This window comes from Bemisia tabaci, chromosome 5 (assembly GCF_918797505.1).
Source record: "Bemisia tabaci chromosome 5, PGI_BMITA_v3".
Taxonomy (NCBI): domain Eukaryota; kingdom Metazoa; phylum Arthropoda; class Insecta; order Hemiptera; family Aleyrodidae; genus Bemisia; species Bemisia tabaci.
Window position 1 is genome coordinate 39,904,694 of NC_092797.1, and position 24,207 is coordinate 39,928,900.

Below are 24,207 nucleotides of genomic sequence, written 5' to 3' on the forward strand. Positions count from 1 at the left end.
CCAGACTTTCCTGAATGTTGATAAGCAAAGATGCAAAGATGCAGACCTTCACATTTTTGTAAAATTGTAATGAGCTGGTATATGACTTGACGCGAGACAACCTTAGGGGCGTTTTGAGGTCTTAAGAAATTTCTAACAGAAAGTAATCAATTCTTTGCAATGATCGTTTTGAAATTAAATTGAAGATTGTCATTTGTAGACCACTCAAAATTATTTACTCATAACTTCGGTACCCTTGACTCGCCTCCTTGAATCCTTTAAAATTATTCCTGCCAACATTAGTGCATTTCTGCCTCTTCAATTGCAAAAAAACTATTTTTCAACTCTTTGGGTCGGATTGTTCACAGCTCAAGTAAAACTAATCTGAATTCATATTAAATTAAATTCTCCTTAATCTGATGAATAAAGAATTTAACCTTTGAAAGCTGATTTGAGGCTCGGAAGATCAAGACCCTTTTTATCATCATCACTGTATTTATTTATACCTACTGTATTGATTTTTGAGAAGAATTTTACTGACAGGACATATCGGATGAAAATATTCGGGGTATTTTAACTATTGGTCGTGCACTATAGGTTTCTTATACTGCTTTTTCTGAGCAACTTTCATTATTCTCTTTTAATGTCTTAATATTGAACCGACTGAACATCTCTCTTTTATCTACAGGGAAGTACAATCTACGCTCACAATTTTCCAGCAGTTTGACAAGATTGATATTTTGCCCCTGAAATATGTACCAGAACTTCTTCAGTATATAAGAAAACTAAGAAATGATGTGGTGGATGATGCTTTAATAGGAGCTTTTAATGTAAGTGCTTATCAGTAATATTTCAACAACTCTTTCAAGGTGTAATCTTTCAAGCAGTAATTGGCTGTCATTGGCTTACAGAATTTGTCTCTCAATGAAGAGTGGCCTCTGAAAAATGCTCCTATGCCGAAATTTTTTGCAAAGCAAATGCTTCAAAAAGATCAGAACAAATTACATCTCTTCTCAGCAGTGAATGCAATATTCTTCCTAATTACCTAGGCCGTACAAGTATTTTTTTTTATTATTATTATTATTATTATTTTTCATATTCACTGCTGTCACCAGCTTTGCTGGGTTGCTTTAAGCCCTCACACAGGGGCAAACAATGCTCCTAGGTATGAGGGCTGTTTGTGGTTTGGGTGGCCGGGTGGTGGTTATTTCACTCCCCCTTGGGGGGTGGCTCGTCACGGACTAGGATACCTGTTTTAGGAACCGAGGCAGGGTAGGTGTCTGGAGGACGCCTGCCTAAAGGTTTCTTTCCTGAGGTGGTAGGCGGTAGGGGTGTTTTTGGTGTGTGGGAACGTTCTAGGTGTATTCGCGCTGCTCCACCTAGCTTAAGACCTTCCGGAGGATTCTGGCAGTGCCTAACACAGCAGACTTCTGGGCCAATACTAGCGAATGTTTCCCAGGGATTTCGTTCTTCAGTTTAGTCCAGTCTTTAGAGACTGCTCCGGTAGCTCCTATCACAAAGGGTATGACTCGGGTTTTGGTCTTCCACATCCTGCTGATTTCGATCTCTAGGTCTTTATACTTTAGTTTCTTCTCAGCTTCCTTTTTTGTGATGTTCCTGTCTGCTGGGATAGAGACGTCAATCAGCAGACACGTTTGGCCTTTCCTACGTAGGATGATGTCCGGTCTGTTTGCCTCAACAGTTCTATCGGTTCTGATAGGGAAGTTCCACAGGATCGTTGTCTCTCCATCTCTGGTTGTTGCAGTGTTTTTCGGTTTGTGTTCATACCATTTATCTGCGTCGACTTCGATTCCATATTCTTTGCAGAGGCTGTAGTGAAGTTGGGTGCATACTCTGTCGTGTCTCTCGATATAGTCCTTTTGGGCTAGAATTGGGCAACCTGATGTTATGTGCTCAATGGTTTCTTCGAACTGGTGGCAGATTCTGCATTTGCTATTCACATGTTTCTTGTGGATTTTCCTCTCTCGGTACCTTGTGTTTAAGGCTTGATCCTGTGCCGCTACAATTAGGCTCTCTGTTTCTGCTTTTAGTACACCTTTACTGAGCCAGATGGTAGAGAGATTACTCTCGATAGAGTCATTTTCTAGCATCAGTGGATACTGCCCGTGCATGATCTTTCCTTTCCATTTGGTTCTGATGCTTTCTGAGATTTTCTTTTTGATTTTTTGCTTCCTGCTGTTTATGGGGGCCACTTCAAAGTTTTCTCCGAGCTCGGCTTCAAACTTGTTTGCTTCTTTCGCAATGTGGTCTTTGTCTAGAGCAAGGTTGACGGCATATACGGCTTTGAGAAAAGGGTCTTCGTTTTTTTTTTCCTGGAGGTAGTACTTCGCATTGATGATGGAAGATTTGTATGTTGATTCAATTTGCCTAAGTCCTCGTCCTCCTAGTTTTCTGCTCACGTATAGCCTGTCAACGTCTGCGGATGGGTGGTGCATTTTATGCATTGTCAGACATTTTCTTGTTTTTATGTCTAGCGCTTTTATTTCTTTTATTTTCCAATTCAGAATTGCAAATCCGTACTGTAGAACGGGTACGGCTAGCGCTCCGATTGCAGTTATCTTGTTTTTTGCCGTTAGCTCTGTCTTTAGTACTGCTCTTACTCGACGTATGTATTCTCTCTTTACCTTTTCTTTTATTGTCTTATGTTGGATACCTATACTTTCTTCCATTCCGAGGTATTTGTATGTTTCACCTGGGTCTAACTGTCGGATGCTGGTGTCGACGTCTATATCCATGTTTTCTCCGTGGATGTATTTACCTTTCTTGAAGGTTACCTTGGCACACTTATCTAGGCCAAATTTCATACCTATGTCGTCACTGAATTCTTTCACCGTCTCGAGTTGATTTTGCAGTTTCTCGTCGCTGCTGCTGAACAGTTTCAGATCATCCATATACAGGAGGTGCGTCAGTTGTTTATGGCCTGCCTTGATGTTATATCCATTGTTCATGTTGTTTAGTCGTGTAGAGAGGGGTATTAATCCAACGCAGAACAGAAGGGGGGAGAACGCGTCCCCTTGGTAGATTCCTCGTCTTATTTTAATTTCAGAGGTGATAATTGTATCTGTTTTTCCTCTTAGTTGGATGCATGTTGACTTTCCTCTTAGTTGGATGCATGTTGACTTATTATTATTTTTTTTTTTTTTTTTGTAACTCAGAAGAGGGAACACTTCCGGCACAAGTATTACTGACGGGCCACAGGCCAAAGTCAGTAACACATACTATCTTGCTTGAAAAAAAGGGTAAACGTTATTTTAAAGTAAAATTTAAAAAAAAAAAAAAAAAAAAAAAAAAAAAAAAAAAAAAAAATTTAAAAAAATTAAATTTTAAGCGAAATCAAAAAAATTATTCGATATTAAGAAACGACCTGACAATACTTGACGTGCTTATAACGACGGACTTCTGCATTGAATGAAGCAGGTAACTGTTTATTCCGAGGTCTCGAAGATGTTGAACTAAACTTTTTGGAACTATCCCCGTTACTGACATTATCAGGGGCTTGATACAAACAATATTCAGGTTCCATAATCGCTTCATTTCTGCAGCTAAGGGCAGATATTTTACCATCTTTTCCTGATACTTCAGCTCCAAGTTATGATTATTAGGGATGCTAATATCAATGATGTAAGCGGTGCGATCTCGCTTATCAACAAGCACTATGTCCGGTCTGTTTGCCATGATGGTTTTATCGGTTAGGATCGGGTTATCCCAATAGAGCCGGAAGCGCTGATTCTCCAGGACCGTGGCTGGGCAATATTTGTAGTAGGGTTCAGCAGTATCACATAGTTCTCGATCGTTGGCCAGCGCTAGATGTATAATTTTAGCCATGTTGTTATGCCGCTCGGTATATTCCTTCCCTGCAAGCAATGCGCAACCAGATGTAATGTGATCTATTGTCTCGGATGCAGCATTACACTTCCTACACTTATCGCTCTCGATCTTCTCCTTCAGTATATATCTCTTGTAATTCCTGGTACTGATCACTTGGTCTTGTATTGCGAGAACAAATCCTTCCGTTTCTGGATACAGCTGCCCTTTCGATAACCACAAGAAAGACTTTCCTTCACTAACATGATCCTGCGCAACTGAATGATAAAAGCGTCCATGCAGCGGCTTGGAGGCCCATGCCTCCAACTGGCCAGCAACTGGGTCTGAGGGTTGTTCTTCATTCAGATCGTGACAAGCGAGGCGCAAAGGCGTGTAGGATTTATCTATGGCATTTACTGCAGCGTGCAAAGTGCTGTCGTTTCTACTGAGGAAGTAATTTCGCAGGTTACGGACTTGGCTGTGGCAGACCTCCTTCACATCAAGGATACCTCTTCCCCCCTGTTTGCGGGGGATGTGTATTCTCTCCTTCGCGGCTCTTGGGTGATGCTTATTCCACTTGGTCATCAAGGTTCTGACTTTCCTATTAAGCCCCTCAAGCTCCGTGTCAGACCATGGGACAACGCCAAATGAGTACGCTAACGCAGGAATGGCGAAGGTGTTGATTGCCTTGGTCGTATGTTTTGAGTTTAGAGAGGTCTTAAGTATCGCACTCAGCCGATCAACGAAGGTGTTAACCAGGTGCTCTTTGACTCTCACCTTCTGGATGGAAGAGCTCTGCCACATTCCAAGGTATTTATAAGCATCCTCCATTGTCAAGCTATTGATGACGTCACCAGAATTGGTCACAAAACCATCCTCCCGCACTATAACGCCGTTTTCTATATGGAGCGTCGCGCATTTAGGTACTCCAAGCATCATGCCAATATCATCACTGACCTCTTCAATCACCTTGAAAAGTTGATGCAACTGGTCTCTTTGGGATGCATAGATCTTAATATCATCCAAGTAGGCTAGGTGGTTGATGACGTGGAGTACTTGTCTGTTCCGACGCAGAGGGAACCCTACCTTCATCTCTCGAATGCAATTTGAGAGGGGATTGAGGCCTAAACAGAACCACAATGCACTAAGACTGTCACCTTGAAAAATACCTCGCAGGATGTGGATGACCTCAGTTTCCAATTCACTCGCCGATCCTTGTATTATGATTCTGGTGCGCCAAGATGCCAAAATGCTCTTCAGGAAATGAACAATGACAGGATGGACTCGGTAGATATTTAAAACGTGAATTAGCCAGCTGTGCGGCATTGAATCAAAAGCTTTTTTGTAGTCGATGTAACCCACATGTAAGTTACGACGTTCCTTTACAGCCTGCTTGAGCACAACCGAATCAATTATTAACAGCTCTTTGCACCCGAAGCTTCCCTTGCGACACCCTTTCTGCTCTTCACACAAAATTTTCCACTTAGCTACATGTCTCCCAATTAATCGGGTTACAATGGATGTGATGACTTTATAGAGCGTGGAGAGACATGTAATCGGTCTATACTCAGATGGGTCCTTCGAATCGCCTCCTTTATGTTTCGCAAACGTCACTCCTTCAGTCAGAAATATCGGCATTTTGTCAGGATGAGTAATAATATCTTGAATGCTTCTTGAAAGCTGCGTATGCACACATGTTAACTTTTTCAGCCAGAAATTGTGAACTTTGTCTGGTCCGGGAGCCTTCCAGTTATGAATATGCAAAGTTGCTCTCCGCACATCTTCCTTAGTGATTTCAACCTCACCTTCATGTGTAATGTGGGCATGACGCACTGTTTCCTGCTCAATCCAAGGAGCTGTGCTATTATGCTCCTTGGCCTCTGACCAGATGGATCGCCAAAATCGCGTTACGTCATCTTTCGATGGGATTTCTTCGGGAGCGTTTCTCACATCCGCGGCGTTTCCCATCCTTCGATAGAAGGCTCTCTCATTACGCTGAAACAGAGCATTATCTAAATGGCGCTGGTATGATTTTTTATATCTTCTGAGTCGGGCAGCTTGAACTTTTAACTTCTGCTTCAGTGTATCAAGATGGGTTAAAAGGTTTTCCTCATTCACATGGGCCATCTTCGCCCTTAACCTCTTTGAGGTATTCCCCTTGACACACTGGGTGACTCTCCCAATCTCCTGCCTTAGGTTGGCCACTTTCCTTTCAATCCTAAGTTGCCATCTTGGTGCATTCAGTTTGATTCCCCTACGCCCATGATTTGTGGGGCCTTTGACGGCTTGTGTTATCGCCTGAGCTGCACAATAGATGATGCAATGAACTTCCTCTAACGTTGATTCTTCACGAATGTGTGCTGGTATAATTCGGTTCATCCTCTCAATACACGCGAACAACTTAGGAGTGTAAGGAAGTTTTGGCAGTGACTGTCTAAGATTTGGACTGACTCCTTGCCATTTGATCATTTCAGCAATAAATGCAACCTCTAGCGTATCAGCTTTGATAACGTTCTCGTCAGCAGTATCAGTTGCACACTCATCATGCTCCGCATGTACGATGCCTTCATCAGTGTGTAATCCCGGTACAATGTCTCGCTGTTCCACCGGACCGTCTGTGCAAGAAACTGACGCGGGATCAGCCTCTAGTACGTTTTCTTCGTCTTCACATTCACCGCGAGAAATTTCAAGTTGGACTTCATCTTTGATATTCTGCAGATCATCAGCAGACATTTTACAAGACTTCAGTATCACTCGCTTTTGGTCCATTAGGCGCTGCTCTGAGACATTTTTGCAGTCAGGGAATCTATCAAGAAAAAGTTTCCGCATTTCCGCCCGGTATCCAGGAATCGTTTCCATTTTAGACGCGAGGTAATAACAACGCATGACGTGTTGATTCATGCTTAGAGTCCAAGCCATGCGTTGCCTGAGTTTCCCTGCTTTAGTGGTCGTCGGCTGACTAGTCGACGAAACACTTGGAGCAGGGTTGGTATTGTTGGTTGGCCGTCGTGCCATACACTGGGACGATCCACGACCATCTTCGTTCCCAGCGTGGGGACTATTATGCGCGCCATGTTCCCCAACCCTTGACGCGACCGAGGCTCTTCTTTTATCGTCTTGTGCAAGAAGATCACTGACTGGGGGCTGCAAACCCCCAACCAGGGATGCGCAGCTGGTTTTTCAAGTTGGGACAAGCACAACTCTACTTCCTCGGACGCCCCTGGCGATGTTTTGGCCACGAGGATGCCCAGCCACTTGCTCGGGTACCGCGGGGTCGCCAGCCCTCGAAAGGGCCTCCCGTACGACATTGAGGTCGCCCCTGAGGTTTATTATTATTATTATTATTATTATTATTATTATTATTATTATTATTATTATTATTATTATTATTATTATTATTATTATTATTATTATTATTAAATGTATTTTTTTCGAAACTGTTTTGAAGGAATTAAAAAAAATCATATAATCTCATTTCAGGAAAAAAATCTCTGTAATAGACTATCTATTTGAAAGGTTCCAATGAAAACCTCTTCCCTTAACTCTATAATCTCTGGGAGCCAATATTTTATTTTTTTCAATGGGTTTTGCGAAAAGTAGCAAAAATTTCAATTCAGATCGTAGGCTGCCATGACATCTCATTTGGACATCAAGGAAGGGTATGTTTATTGTTCTCAACCCTTCGGCCCTTCAAAATTAGGTACACCTAAAACCTGTTATTTTACGTAGGAAGTACTTGCATTTATTTTCAAACATTTTAAACTCATAACTGCCTAGTTTGCAACTATTGAAACTGATCTAATTAAACTCTTAAAAAAATGATCGGTTTTTAACTTGGACCTGAGTCGTCTTCTAATTGGAAGGTGATATTAGCCTCTAATTTTTGTTAACTTTCTACCGTTTTTCTGCAAAATGTATTTTTGACTCAAGAAGAAGATGAGACTCCCATTAGAAATTTTCAAGTTTAAGAAGCAGTGGCCCTAAAAAAAGATTAAATCCTAAAAATTTTGTTTTGAAATGAGGAAAAATTATTTTACTTTGCAATTATATCGTCAATTATTTTTAGGAAGTTCATATTGGCAGTATTTTTTCTTGTATGACCTGTTTTTAATGATTCTTGATAGGCTCATTAAAATATCAGTTTCCATATTAAATCAAAGGAAGTCAATAAAATAAAATGGTGACTGACACAATTAACTCATGAAATTGGAAATGCAGCTTCAAGATGTCAACATCCAGACATGAAGTTCTAATTTTCTTTTTTTTTTTCTAGGTATCATTGGAACAATTTGGATTGTCTGGCTGATTCCGTTTCCTTTTTGTGAAAAGTTTCCAAAGTAATTTTTGTTTGAATTTCAGTCAATTTCCTGACCTGTTTTAGCCTTTATGTATGAAATCTGTCATTCCACAAATAAACATCGAAGGAGTGTTATACACTACTCTGATAAATAATGAGGAAATATCAAGTTTGTATGTATAGACAGTATGAAGGTTCCAACATAATGTTAGAGTGTAGATAATTAAAAGAATATGCGTTTTTGTTGCAAATCATAAGGTTTCTTATAAGAATTACTGCCAGTCAACATTACATACATTCTTTCATTTTGATTTTTTTTTTTTTCCAAGGACATTGGTTGACTGACTTGTATACTGTTTAACGTCTGTTCTCTTTACGTCTCTTACTTCTTTATTTAAATTGTTACCTGAGAATCATTATTTTCGTAGTACTTATATTTTTCAGCTGTCTGTGATAAATTACTCATGACGCAGATACAATTTAATGTGTTATTTTGTGCCTAACAGCACTCTAATGTTTGTAAATATGTCAACAGTTATTTTCACTTAAGGATTACATTTTTTGTTCTACTTCAAAAATCTTGACCTGGTAATTTCTCCTTCCTGTTGACACTCAAGTTAAAAGATAAGGGTACATTCCCAAGCCTGAAAATTGTTAAAAACTTCCATTTGCACAGTACTTTGTATTTATCGTATTGTCATTTTCACTTATGTTTACTACTGGCAGGCTAATTGTAGAATGAATTAATTTGGGAGTTACAGCAAGCGTCAGCTGACAGAGTGTCCTCATCGATACTCGCTAGTAGGTAATGTTTACCTTCCAGTAGCATCACTTAAGTTTGAGCAATTCTGTATTAAGTTAATGACAAAATTTTGCTCAACTCGATGTTGAGAAGCAATGTTTTCTGATGGAGGAGGCTTTAAATAGAGTATCAGAAGTAGGAAAAAGTATCAAACCTCCTGATATCAGTAGTTCTACTTTTTCTAGTTCAAATCCTCTGCAGTTACACATCTGAAAGAAAAATTGGAGTAGTCAGTAGCCTACATATTTTATATTGAAACCAAACCCTCCCCCCCCCCTCTCTCTCTCTCTCTCTCTCTAAACCCATGTAGTAGTTAAAATAATTCTACAAATAGCTTGCCAGTATATCCATATCTTTTGTCTTTAATTTCATGTTTTGCTTTGTTTTGATTCTTTCTCTTTTCTTTTTATCCCCTGCTTGGAAGATTGACTGATGTAATGTATTCGAATGTCAATATGAAATCCATAACATGAGCTGATAAACTTTATAATCTCATCAAATAAGTGAAACTAATCCACCATGTTCAAAATCACAGCTCCTCTGTTTCAAATCAGAATAATTTTTTGTAATTGCTTTTCTGCAGGTGCGATTTAACCTGAAAATATTTCTCCTATTTTTCATACACCACTTTTGTTCTTTTGGGAAAATCTCCTTTCATATGAATATTTTCTATTTTTTAAATTTTCAGATTTTTCTTCTTTCTTTTCATCATTTTTGGAAGTCGATTTAAGAATGAAAAATATTTGTGCTTTCATCTCAGTAAAATACCTATTTCTATTTTTATAGTTATGTTTTTTACTATTCGTTTAGCCCAAAGATTCCGAAGTTAAATGATTTCTCAACACGAATTTGAGTCAGGTTTCATTATATCATGATGTTGATTAGGCCCAGCTCAGACGGTTGAACTTTTCGCCATGGTCCATTAAATTGTGACGTTTCATCAGGTTTTGGCAGAGTCAAATCGCGTTTGTTGAACTAGCTTCTTAAAGGTTGACTGATGTTTGAGTGTGTAAACCAGGTCTTGTGAAAAACTACTGGCAGTAGAAAGGGGGAGGGGGGCTGCAAAGATTGTGGTCCATATCACGTAACTGCTTATGGCAGTTAGACAAAGGGAAGTAAAGATAGCCATCACTTATTTTTATTTCTGGAATAAAAGGGAGGCAAACATACGTGTGAGGGGTAAGGACTTTCTTGCTATAGGTTCATTGAGGAGTAACTAGGATGTTGCAAAAACCTAAAAAGTAAAAAAAGGAGATACTCAGAGACCTCATTCAAAATAAATTAGAAAAATTTATTAGTGCACAAAATATGTCAAATCACAAAACTATAATTACAACCGGCAAATTATTACAACTCATTCTATTGAGTATTTTATCTTTGATCATCATCGGGAACTTTTGACTTGTAAAACGTATCACAATCAGCTACAATTATTTTAAAAATTTTAAAAATCAGACTTCAAATGGTCAATTCCACAGACTTTGCCCGAGTTTCATTTTGTTCACAATAAAGGTAACTGGAAAACATTTTAAGTAGGAAAACAGAAAATCTTTTAATATCAATAAAAAAAGAATATTGAAATTTCAATGAGTATTTAAGGATTGAAAAATTGCAAAGTTTCAGATAAATTTTCTCGTACTGGAGAAATGACCATAATTCAAAGGTGCGGACTGAAAGTTCTTCATAAACGTAAAATTTTTCAAAATTATGAGGCATTTCAATCTTATTTGAGCAGTGGTGTTAATTAATGACTATTAAGACTTGGAAAAACTTAAATTAATAGTTAAAATCCAAAAATAATGAATTTCTACATTCTAACTACACCTTTTGAAAAAAACTAAGGCAACTGACTTTTGTTCCATGAAAGAGAGATACAGGGAATGAACACTAGAATCATAAACTAAAACTATACAGCTTCTGCAAATCCAACACGATTTTGGGCGAGGTCAAATTCTGTGTAATACTTTCCGATGAACACATCTCCAAGGATCCACAAAGGTCCAGTTCTAGGCGGTAAATCAATGCCCATGAAACCTGATAGACACACTTTTTTGCCCATGGTGGAAACCTAAAGGACAAAAAAATACTGAAAAATGAGGAGCTCTTCGCATGATGCAAAATTAATTCTACTTGTGCTCATTTGCTAAAAAGCACTTGGCATCTAAACATGAACAAACTATAGCCTCCTTGAAAGAGAACGCTTGTTCAAGTTAAACAGATGCTATTCTGCTCACAGTTTGAATTAGGTTCAAGTTATTATCATTAGCTTTCTGGAAATTTTCCGAGACTGCGCAAAAATTTGACTTACAAGGGGACCTTACACTCATGCCTCTTCAAAATCGATCGGCGTTTGGCCAAATTGTAGTTCATGAAAATCCATTAGTCGTGTCTTTAAGCGTTTTTGCCAATGCCCCCCGGAAAAGGGTAAAATTAACCTCTGAATTTCAGGGTCTGGTGGGCTGTGTGCATATGATAGGTTTGTTTGCGTGCCTCCACTTACCAGACACTGTGGTGTAGTGGTTAGCAGCACCGATCAGTACTCTGCAGGTCCGGGATTCAATTCCTGGTGGAACCCTCAATTTTATCCCTGGTCTTTCCAATGCTTTTTCTATTGATTGATTCTTTAATATGTGCTACTTTTTTTACTACCATCATTAACATGTCACTTTTTATACGAGTGGTTTTTTTTGTCCTCCTTCCTCTTTCAGGCAGCCTGGTAAGAATCGAAATTTTTTGGTCTCATAATTGTGGAATATTTGAACAAGTTCCGAAAATAAACGCAATGTATGCGCATGTTAAACCTCTTGCTCTTTGTTGCATGCCTTTAAATTCGAAGTTCCGGAAAATTTTTTGTATTTCCACTTCCAAGTTTTCCACTATGTACAGTTATTTCATTTTGCATGTACTAGATGTAAGGCCATATTATTGATTGGTCAAACAGCCTCCCCCCCCCCCCCCCTCTATTGATGCTTCTGTGTACATTGAATCTATAACTGACACATTTGAAGTGTGATCTTGAGAGCAAAAGGCATAGAATGTCTGAAGCTCTCTGGGTAAACGAATTTAACTGGGGGGGGGGGGGGGGGTCCGACTAATCAGAAAATAAACGTCATGTATTTTATGAACGGCCCCAAAGGAAAGATAGTCGATATAGGTCGGATGATATCAGTTGTATAAACGCCAAAAAAGTTTGTTTTCCAAATGACATTCTTAGAAAAAATTTAGTTTGTGACCAGCATTTTGCACTTGTCCAATGTTCTCACTGCCGTAAATTCCTCCGCTTATATCGTTTCTACGCCGCATTCCATCCGAAAAACTGCAACTGACTGTGAATCAGTAAGAATTTTTAATTTTTCTACATGTGTTCATTTGCTTAGTGTGTCTAATTAAAATATCCCACGGTTGGTTTTTCCATGTGTCGGTTATAGATTCAATGTACACAGAAGCATCAATAGGAGGGGGGGGGGAGAGATGCAAAATGAAATAAATGTACATAGTGGAAAAGTTGGAAGTGGAAATACAAAAAATTTTTAAAGGAACTTTTTTAAAGGAACGAATTTAAAGGCATGCAACAAAGAGCAAGAGGTTTAACACGCGCATATATTGCGTTAATTTTCGGAACTTGTTCAAATGTTCCACAATTATGAGACCAAAAAATTTCGATTCTTACCAGGTTGCCTGAAAGAGGAAGGAGGACAAAAAAAACCACTCGTATAAAAAGTGACATGTTAATGATAGTAGTAAAAAAAAGTAGCACATAAAAAAATCAATCAATAGAAAAAGCATTGGAAAGACCAGGGATAAAATTGAGAGTTCGGCCAGGAATTGAACCCCAGACCTGCAGAGTACTGATCGCTGCTGCTGGCCACTACACCACAGTGTCTGGTGAGTGGAGGCACGCAAACAAACCTATCATATGCACACAGCCCACCGCACCCTGAAATTCGGAGGTCAATTTTACCCTTTTCCGGGGGGCATTGGCAAAAACGCTTAAAGACATGACTAATGGATTTTCATGAACTACAATTTGGCCAAACGCCGATCGATTTTGAGGAGACATGAGTGTAAGGTCCCCTTGTTAAATTAAAATTAAGTAAAATTAAGGAAAATAATTCTGATACATAATAAAACTAAAGATGTGTTTAAAATAATAATTACCTCTAAAATATAATCTTTTCCCTCAAGAGCGAACATTTTTCCTCCAATACCAAACTTGATGGTTGGTAAGCTGCTTACCAAGTCACAAGCAACCTGTCGAAGAAAATAAATAAATGAATATGTAAATGAAAAATAATGAAAGTGCATCAGACCAATGATGGGGAAATGAACATAAGTAAAGTTATTAACATGGTGGCATTAAAGAATCTCAGTTAAAAATGGGGGTTTTGAGACTCTGCAAAATACAATCTTAACAAGGCAAAATACCGAGTTGTTTGCCTCTTAAAGTCCAAGATCCTTCGAAACCCCACTTTTAATTGAGAAGTCAATTTTTCTAATTTCACTATTGAGTTCAGCGAATCAAATTATGGGAGCATATCAAAATCATGAGATGCGGTGCATTACAATTGCCAAAATGCAGGAAAAACAACTTATTTCTCAGAGCTTTGAGAGGGAGGGGCTGTAGCTCCCTTTCAAAGCACTTACGGAAAAATTTCACGGAAGAAAAACTCCTACTTTAACACGTAGAACATGCTCCTGCAGTCAGACAGTTATGGATCATTCTGTATTTATATGTGAATATCGACGGTGAAACTACCAAACCACGTATCTCGGTTTGCGACGTCGCAGACTTCCTGTCATACTTTATTTTTTAAATGAAAAACTACTCAACGTCCAGTCTTGAAAATTTCTGTGATTTTTCCTCTTCGTGCGGAGAAAATTCTGTGAAAATTTCAAGGAATGATATTGATTTGGTCTACTTCAAAAAAATAAAATGCGAGCGTAGATTTTTAAACACCGCAAACGAGATACGTGGTTTGGTAGTTTCACCGTCGATATGCTCTATTTCCTGTGCAGTATAGGCACAAAAATTGCTCCAGTGTCTCCTCTACCAAAAGAAATGTAGATGCTAACTTGGACTGCATTTTGCAATTTGGAACTATAAATTCGGGCCCGGTTTAAAAACAACGTATGTGCCATTAGCTTCCCTATGCACATAAGTGATTTTCCAGAAGAGCCAAAATTTGTAGTTCCAAATTGCAAAATGCAGTCCAATTACATCAGCATCAAGAGTCATCCCACACTTTTTCAACAACCTCAATGTTGGATTAGCTCCTTTTTTTCAGTGAAGCGTTTCTCACCAGCTTACACGGTAGCAGCTATCTTGAGATAGCCCATCATTTCTGAACAAAATTCATGCCCAGAGTGCTTTCTATAGGAAAGAAATCAGCTTTGAAAAAGCAAAACCAAACACAACGCTATCTTTACATTATTCAGTCCATCCTAAAATATCTTAAGACTCGGAGCGGAAACCAGCCCACAGAATGTAAGATTAGAATGGACTTAAAATAACTTACAAAACTTTCCGCTCCAGTGCCAACCGCACCTATTAGTTTATTGATCTTTTTCACTTCAGCACTTGGACCAGCAATGAGACTGGTACCAGTATCGGCGATAGCATTGCAAGATGGAGAACAGAAGTTGCTATCCTGAACTGTTAGCCTGAAATAAAAGAACAGAATTTTAGGCTAACATTTAACAGCAAAGGAAAATGGATCAAACAGAGAGAAAAAAGTGTACCTGGCTTCTTTTTATAAATTTTTACCAAGACTGTATGTAACACTATTTTCCTCATAGATACCGATCCATAAATTTGAGTGTAATTTCAGAGCATCAAAAATAAAACTACCTATGCAGATATGTACTTGGCTTCGTTAATTTTGGAAAGGTGCAAAACCGTTCCATAATTTTAAACTTCAGTCTTCAAGCTAATGCGTCTTGGTGTCATCATTACATGGATAACAGATGAAAATCGGGGTAAAAAATCAACTTACCACAAGCACAATAAATAGCAACAGAAATAAATTAACCGCAGAATAAAGAAGACAAAGCAGATTAAATTATCCCAAAATAAGTTACTTTTAAAGTAGATATGACTTTGAACCAACTGTAGTTCCTCATCCAATCTCTAATTTTATTACTCTTTTCTTACATGCACTGTAAACCCATTAACTCACAACCAGTCCACAGTGCCACTTACTGTCGAATTCCTTCACTATGACAATCGGTCTGGATATTTCAATACAGTAATGAAACATTACAATGAAAAAAGTACATAATTGCTTAAAAAAGAGGGTTTGAATGTCATCTTAAAATGTTTTACTTCATTTCTTTGTTATGTAATGGAGTGCATGGTGAATTATGGGAGGAGGGTATGAATCTCTCATGAGGTATACGGCTTGTCTCGAAAGTAAGTATTTTTTTGCAGCAAGTTCAAATCTACTGAATGAAATCTATAAAATATTCTTATTGATCAAACTATAGCTTCCTAATATTGTAAATGCATCCATCGTAGGCTATGAAGTTTTAATGAGGAAACATGAAAGAATTCTGTCAAAGCTAGGAAGAAAGCCGTAGGAGCCATCGGACATTGCCAAATTTCCTTTGACAAAACACAAATTTCCTGGAAAATTACGTAAGTCTTTTCCTTCGGATTTCTTAGAGCAAGTTGCTTATGATTTAATCTAAAGTGTCAGAAAATTTCAAGAAAAAACATTCATAATTTTCTTCATGAATAAATATTTTCTGAGAGAAAAATCAGTAACATTTGAATGCTTACACAGCGTTTTCCCTTAGCACGGCAGTATTGTGGTGCGTAATTTTATCCCCTGTCAAGTGATCCATTAAATCCTGACACACTAAAGCCCAATTCACACTATCGAACTTTTCATCCAACTATTGGATGCAACTTGTCGAATGAAAAGTTGGATAGTGTGATACTGATGTGAGAAAACTACAATTTGATGAAAAATTGAACGGTAACTTAAATGTGATGTCACATTCAACTTCTTGTTCAACTTTTTATCCAATTAGTAGCGCCAATTGGATGGAAAGTTGGAACGAAAAGTTGGAACAAAATCTTCCGACCAACATGAGCCGAAGCTGTATCTTTGAACCGCAAGCTGATGACGATATCAAACTGCAACCGTAATTGAATCAAATTTTCTTGCGTCCAACTTTCCACCCAACTTTTCGTTCAATCATGTCAGATGAAAAGTTTGATAGTGTGAATTGGGCTTTAAAACAACCAAGTTGATCACTCCTTGGGAATTTAAAGATGGTTTTTCACTTCAGCATCTATACAGTGAAAATGGCTTGGCGAGACAGACAAAACGCTGTAAATTAGTATCTTTGAAGGGTGCATAATAACCATAGGGAGAAAAAAGAAGGTGGAGGCAGTTTCAAATTGGTTTACATCGTGACGTTGGTGGGTAAAATATGGCATCAATATCTAAAAAATCAGGGATTTTAAAAATGGAAAAAGGACCATAAGGACCTTTGTCTTGGCATAATTCAACAAGAAATATGATTTTAAATATTTTTCGACGTATGATTTTTTTTTCTCCAAAACTCACATCATTTTCGAGTAAATCAATGACAAAAATCTCTTCACCCACTAACACCATCAGCTTCTTTTCAAGATAAAATGCAAACACCTCCTTTTTTGTCACCCAATGTAACAACTAGAAAAATAAGGATCAAGTATTACGCATCCATGGTGAACTGCCAATATCCTTCTTTGGTTACAGGTACATAAGTGAAGTCACCCTTGTACTTTTCACTATCTGAGCCACCAAAAATAATCTCACCACCTGGCTGAGTCGATGTGTTTCTGTCAACAAAAATATAAATTATGGCAAATTGCCTGAGATTAATGAAAAGGACAAAATAAGGGATTCTTGAACTAATAACTTACAGCAAGAATTGTTTCTCCATTAAGAGTGGATTAGCATAGTTCCTAGAAATTTGTTGCTGTCAATATTATTGACGATGGTGTTGTTTGGAATTCATCTTTTTTCGATGGGCATTTAAAAGCAAAATGAATTTGTCGGATGCTACCTTGAATAAGTCAGTAAAAATTCCTCTCATCACAGATTTTGCTTTTAACTGTCTTGAGTCATCAACAGATTTTAAAATCAATGCTTCAGGGAATGAAAATCCTTTCAATCTATCTTTCCTAAACCCTCAAATAATAAGTCACTTGACCTGGAGAGGAACTAGCCTTAAAATAGTTGATTTCCACAGTTTTTAATACAAGAAAAAGTTGGAAAACCAAGCAAAATTTTTCCTTGTAATGGGTCAGTTGGACTAGCCATTGAGTCATGTTTTGATCATTAGAGAAAAATAAAAATATCTGCACCAACGCCATGTTTCTACATTCACATCACTGGAAATGTCACTCATCAAAAACTTGGCTAATGCCGTTATCTACTGTGGTGATACACACCGTAATTCCCTCTACCTTGGTTTCATCAATTAGTAACACACATATTTGCTCTGGTTGCTCTATGTAAAGCATGATGAAAACAAGGTGGAAGGAACCATGGTATGCAATCAGCGGTGGATGACGTCGTACACAGAAAAAAATTAAATGTTGATTTAGCATTTATGCTGTTAAAAAATGTGCGACAAGTATCAACTGCTAATTTAACACTTAAAAAAGTGCTGACTCAACATTGAATTTGTTCATTTAACCGTGGGCGAAGTTAACATAGCATTTTTCTTACTGTAAAATTGGCATTTATACTTGTCGCACATTTTTTAACATTATGAATGCTAAAGCAACATTCACTTTTTCCGTGCAAGGCTGGGTTTTTGATGAGCAATAGCTGTGTTAATATTGGACACGAGAACTTGGTGTTTGAACAGATCTTATTATTTTTTGCTATTCTATAAGCTTGAACCATTAAAATACAATTCCATAACTAGCACAATTGACCCATTGCGTATGATTTTTCTAAAATGAGAAAAGAAAATTCACAGAGTATTTTAAAAGAAACGGTTGCTTAGTTTTTCTTTAAAACGATAAAACATGAGCATAGACACCATTGCAATCTGAGATAGGTATACATTTTTTTACTTTAGTTGTTGATTTGCTGCAGCGATTTTATTCCAAATCTCAAAATTATTTTCATGGTGTCTCACAGATGAGGAGCAAGAAAGCTTCTTTTTTCAAAACTTCCGTTTAGGCTGCTTAAATTTTAGGGGAAAAAAGAACAATTTAAACACCCAATAATTTTTTTTACACCAATCATTTTAGAAATTAGAATTCAACCATTTTTAGGTTTCTTTGAGGACTGAAAGAGAGTCAAAAGACTTCGATTTATTCTAGTAAAGCTTGATCTCTGGTGCTAAGTCAAACAGTTACCTACTTTCTTGAGAAAGCATTGCATCACACATTTACACTAAATATTAACCACACCATCATACGGATTGCATTTTGCAAAAGAGAACCGAGAGCATTCCAATGTTATAAAGATTGTGCAACTTTTTTTACCTTGCAAATATAAACTGATCCTCTTAACAAGTTGTATCTTTAGTCTCAATAAACTATAAATTCAAGATGAAAATTACTCTTTAGAATTTAATTTTCTTCACGATTTCAGTTATTAGGTTGCAAAGAGGGTAAGTTGCACAATCCAAGCAACACTGGAATGCTCTTGGTTCCTTTTTGCAAAATGCAATCCACATAATGATGAGGGAGCTGCAAAGAAAAAAAAAAAAAAATCAACATCTAACCTGTTTAGATAAAATGAGAAAACTGGTGCGTCAATTAAACCTTGCTGGTACATTTTGTAGATGGGAGGAACAACACCATCAACAGAGATTGTATCATATCCAAGTCCTAGGATACCATCAAACTTAGCCATTACAAAAATTAGACCTGGTTCTGTCACAGCTTCTGCAAATGTTTGGTTTACAATAGATAACCCAGCAATCTGTAAACAAAAATGTACTTAACTGAAAATTAAAACTGAAAAATACTTAAAAATGCGTAATGCTAGTGCAATGTATACAAGAAAACTCGGCAGAGGAAACAAAGTTTTTCAAGACAGTACACTTAGGTCACACTGATCAACGAAGATTTTAGGAGAACTTGGCTAAACAAAGGAAGTCTTTTTCAATAATTCCAAAGAAATAAAATAAAAAAATTTATGTTCTTCAGGATGTCAAAACCATCTTTCAGCCTCATTGTGAACTTAAAACATCTTCATCTTTACTATGAAGGCCCACTGTAAGCATTCGCTATTCGGTTTTTTGAGAACCTTCAATGCTTTGTTTAAAATAAGTGAAACATGTTGCTGCTCTTTTTCTCCTGTAAAATAGACGAGTCCTTCAAAGTTCTTGCGCAATTAGCATTCCAATCTTACCAAAGACCATGCATAAAATAAAATATGTTTAAAGGGGACATGGACCCAAAAAGGCATTGATAACTCGATGGAAATCCCTAAATGAGTGAATAGAATGAAGGCCCAAAATAAGACTTAAAACAATGCAGTCAAACCAGCGCTATCTCTGCAAAAAAATGATTTTGCGAGGTCAAATAGGGTGGACAATGCTGGACAACAGATTGGTTTTGATGTACACTGCTAGCAGTTTCATTATGTCTACTTAATAATTTTGAATGTTAAGTTTTACTTACTCATTATATTTTATTTTACTCCATCACTCCTCTTAAATTCATTTGAGGTGATTTAGTGTAGATTTTCACTTCATTCTTTTATCTCAACTGCTTCTGCTAATAACATGACCTAGCTACTAATTGAAGCATTGTAAAGAGAAGATTTGATTTCGATCAATTGGCGTATCTTCCAAGATCTTGCAAAAAACGAGATAAAACTGATAGGATCACAATTCTGTTTGGGAGGGAGAAAGTAAAAGTAAATAAATAATACCGAAACAGTATCTGTAGAGAGAAATCCACTGAGACTACCAGATCCGTAAGCAATGTGGAATTTTGTGCCATTAGCTACATAGGTGGAGGAGGCTTTGCTGTTGTATTTGCTGTGAGTCACTGAAAAAAGTAAAAGATAAGGGTTGAAATACAATTTCATGCATGAGCTCATGAAGGAGTTCTGACAAAATATTGCGAGCAGAGTCAGACAAAAGCTTAAAGTTTCATCAATTTACAAAAATACATGAGGCAAACTTATTGAATTCAGAGCCATACAAAAATGTTAAAGTCAATCCACCTATTTTTTCCACAAGTAACAAACTTGCTTTCGTAATTGGAATTTTGTGTGGATTGTTTTAAAAAAATTGGATCCACAGAAACTTGCTACTTGTCCTAATAATTCAATATCGGTATTTAAGGTCAAGTATTCAAGAAGCAAGGTGAAAGTACAGCTGGGTTAAAGTCATTGATTTGATACGGGCATTCAAACAGAAATTTTTTTAGTGCCACGTTAGCTCTTATTCTAAGACCTTTGCTTTGATTACACTTTAGAAACAGGTAGCTACTCCTGATTCATAATTCATTTCTAAATAAAAACGTAGGGACTTATCTGAATGTCCTAAGAACAAAATAAAAAATTATCATTTCACATTAAAATATACAAAATAAAAAGAGGCAGTTAGAGAACGTTTTTGTTCATTAAATTAAAGACAAGAGAAAGGAAGCTTTAGAAATTGCTTGCTTACAACATGCTATGTTGGTGATGCTACACTTTTTGGAGGGCACCCAAAGGTTAGAGGATCCAGTATCGAAAACAACCTTAAAATTCTGAGGAGGAGTTCCAATGGTGATTGGGCCATAGTATTGTGCCTAGAACAGAACAAATTACACACTGGCATGAACTTTCAATGACTAGACCAATTAAAGAGGCAACTCAAACTACCATAACAGCGCCTGTAAAAATATTACATCAAACATAAGATTGTAAGAAAAGAAAAGCATAATTCAACATTATACAACTAAAAAATTTTGGAGAGGTGTATGCTTTTGTTCCGCTTAGAAATATTACCATTAGTGCATGTATGCGTGCGCATAAGCATGTGTGTGTCAATGTATGAATTTAAATTTTTAATATAGATGCTGTCACTGGTGGAAGAAAAACATTGATAAAGCAATTAAGCACAGATAAATTTATAAATAAATTGGTTGATAAATTAAAACATTGGTAAACAAAACGATAAGATAATGAAAGCGTTTTCTCAACAACTGAAGCGAGAGATGCTGGGATTCTTGATGTTGGTAGATCTGACATGATTTCAGACTCCATCCTTGAACTTTAAAAATTCTTTGATACCTATAAAGCACAAGGGTGGCAAAAAATACAGCTTTCCTTGTAGACAAGTGGAGTGAAGAGCTTTGAGATATTCTACATTTTGAAGATTATTCCAACTTTTACTCATCCTTGAATGAAAGGGATAGGGAAGTTGGGAAAATACTACATTGAAAAATAATACAACATGGAATTTGTATCCAACAGTAGAAGTTTACATGACTAACATTAAAAAAAAAAAAAATACAGGATGGCATCTTGATGTAATAAAAAAAACAGTTTCTAAATTAAATTGTGCATACACTCTTTTTTTTTTCTTTCCAATTTTGACTCTCAAAATTTACAAGTTTACGATCATTTCTTTTTTACATTTAACTGCTACTAAGATGAGCCTCAAAATAACATGGGAGGATCCACTTAATAAGGTACCAGTGTGGTCTAGATTCTTCTTAAATATCATTTCATTTCTCAAGTCAGCAAACGTTGACGACCAGCAGTCTACAGACCTGCAATTTTTCTATACTCTCATACTAAACTACATTAATTGAGAGCACCATAACATTCTTGAAAGAGAGAGATTCTTGATTGTTGTCTGTTTGATGAGTTTTAGTTAGAAGTGAACAGTTTCTCTCTAAATATAAAATTGGTCAAAAATATCAGATGCCTGCATTTTTAAAACACTCACTACTTTTCTGATTAGATTTCATGTGCGCAATGTTCACTTTCAGTTTGATCCTTAGCATTCGGAGAGCCTATGTTGGGACAAGTTATTCTTGAAGCTCTAGGCATATTTTTAAAGACTATGAACCAAATTTTTTCAAAGTACCTGCTTGAAACTTTGAAGGAGGAGAATAACGGATGGAAAGGCATGAGAGGAAAAATTTTGAGATGTTTATGCTCTAGGTACATTTTAAATTATCATGACTCCATAAGGACCTATTCCTTCCAGAAAAATTTCCTACTTGGTGAAAAAATTGAGTTATGGTCTTGAAATTTAGATGGTGACTCTTGTTTGTTACCTAAATTCAAAGATCAGTTTCAGGACAATAACATGTTCATCTTTGTTATGAAGCTTATGGTAACATTAGCTAGTACCTCTTGTTCACCTTCATAAAAATACAACTTACATCCATATAATTTTGTAACGGTTCAGGGCCATTCAGCTCACTGTAGTCTCCATACTGAATGCGTACTTCATTCAAGTCCAGATCAACATTCCTCGCTTCACTTCTGACAGAGGGTATTTTGTGTAACGGCACTCTAAAACATAAAATTTGAGAAAAAAATACAGATTTAGATTCGTCTTGGAGGAAAACTATATATATTAGTGAAACCGATACATTTATGAGGGAAAAATTACATTCTTGCAATAGATATGATTGCAGAGCGACTCGAACTGCCGCACTGATTTAATTTGCTGGGTTTCTACTAAAAGGGAGGGGGGGAAGGAGTTGGAGAGGTTAAATCAGGTTGATGGCCTGGTGGGGCCTTCCACCTATGACTTAAGGGGATACCTAGAACTAAGGATGGCCCATGAGCCTATAACCGCCTCTCCATCCTTTTTTCAAGTTGGAAACGGAGGTCTCTCTCGTTTTCAAGGTTCAGTGAACTGCAGCCACAGTATAGACCGGATCATACAAATATTTGTGCGTAGGTAGGTTCCTTTCTATTTGAGGCCTAAAATATACTTCAGGCAATATACAGCCTCACGTAAGTCTGTCTTAGCAACTCAAATTGGTCAGTGGTGCAGTTGCAACTCATCACCAATGCTCACAAGGGGCAGGGGTGCAGAATGTTCACAATCTGGTGAGATATAGCTCGCAGGTGAACGGTGTACACAGCGAAACACAGTGTACACTCCTGCGATAGCCATGCTGATATTTTGATAATATTGTGTTAATTTTTTGTCGGATTTACTTCACTCACACTGATTCTTGTTAAAATTATGTACTCCAATTGCACTGAATTTTTGACGGATTTACTTCGACCATGCTGATTTTTTGTCAAAATTACTATGGCTGCGATGTATAATAGTGCGTTGGGAAAATTTGCGTTTTGCTATAGAAAGGATACACTGATGAACCTTCTGCAACCCTGACAAGAGATTGCTAATATAGTTCCAATAGTTTCGTATGAGAAGACATTTGACCATAATCTGATTAAATTTTAGATGGGACCCTACCGATGCTCTCCGCTTATCAGTTTCTTTGTGAAAAAATGAACAATATTCAGCTTCAGAGAATTTCTAGAAACAGGATTGAGAAATTGTGCATCCTTCAAGGAGACCCTGTGATTTCCACTCAGAGGAGATCAACAGAGGCCACAAATTCATCCACACTAGACAAAAATATAAGTCATAAAATAAATTTTAAGCAGCAAGTACTACAGAATCATATTTACCCCCAACAACTTTGGGGGTTCATTAAAATTAAGCACCAGTGGCTCTGATTGTGCCAAATTTGGGTTCAAAATTTCAAATCAATTACATAACGATAGGGTCCCTGATACATACTTGATGAAAAAAGTTTCAATTTTATTGGGCTCAAGACAATAGCCCTTCGTAACGTGCTTCAGGCCCCACTAAGGAAGAAACTACTTATCATGGGCTGCAGAACTTTGAATTCATGCAGATCGGAAAGAAAAAAATCATACGAACCGAACGAATTTTTTAGCATGAGATACTCCGAAGCAAATTAAGAGGGAGCAAATGAAGACATTTCTGCAAATCATCTTGACTACTTGACAAAGGTAAAATTGTTACAAGAATTTCGAGGAAGGCACGTTTAGACGCGATTCATTAACTGACTTTCGAATTTCACACGCATGAGGCTACGGTGGTCGTATCTGAGAAACGAATTGGAACTTGAGCAATAAACTGATAAGAAAAAGGATTTTCGTTCTACAAAAGAAAGCTTGTTCGCTGTTTTGATCTTCACGGCAACGAGCAGGGTGAGCAGCAGGTTAGGATGATAAGATAACGAATTAACGATACGGATTTGTAGATAACAAATTACTTATTTTTACGTCACTCCTCTTTACGCCTTTCATTGGCTAATAATTAAATTGTACCTGTTTACGTC

At 37.3% G+C, this 24,207-nt stretch overlaps 2 protein-coding genes across 3 annotated transcripts in view; one reads left to right on the forward strand and one right to left on the reverse strand.

The window, feature by feature from the left end:
- The window catches only part of LOC109040698 (uncharacterized), a 51,273-nt gene extending 41,587 nt beyond the window's left edge, over positions 1-9,686 (forward strand). For both annotated transcript variants that reach the window (XM_072300701.1, XM_072300700.1), the window contains exons 20-21: positions 668-809; positions 8,078-9,686. In XM_072300701.1, coding sequence (XP_072156802.1) covers positions 668-809; positions 8,078-8,110 — 175 coding nt within the window. In that variant the 3' untranslated portion in view covers positions 8,111-9,686. The remainder of the gene's footprint in view (positions 1-667; positions 810-8,077) is intronic.
- Positions 9,687-10,173: 487 nt separating this feature from the next.
- On the reverse strand, positions 10,174-24,096 carry cathD (cathepsin D). Its single transcript, XM_019056709.2, has 9 exons — positions 23,784-24,096; positions 22,255-22,387; positions 20,544-20,667; positions 19,799-19,917; positions 18,642-18,841; positions 16,612-16,734; positions 14,420-14,564; positions 13,062-13,154; positions 10,174-10,971 (listed from the first exon to the last, which is right to left on the reverse strand). The coding sequence occupies exons 1-9, from the start codon at positions 23,855-23,857 to the stop codon at positions 10,810-10,812; spliced, it is 1,173 nt and encodes a 390-aa protein (XP_018912254.2). The 5' UTR covers positions 23,858-24,096; the 3' UTR covers positions 10,174-10,809.
- Positions 24,097-24,207: the final 111 nt, after the last annotated feature.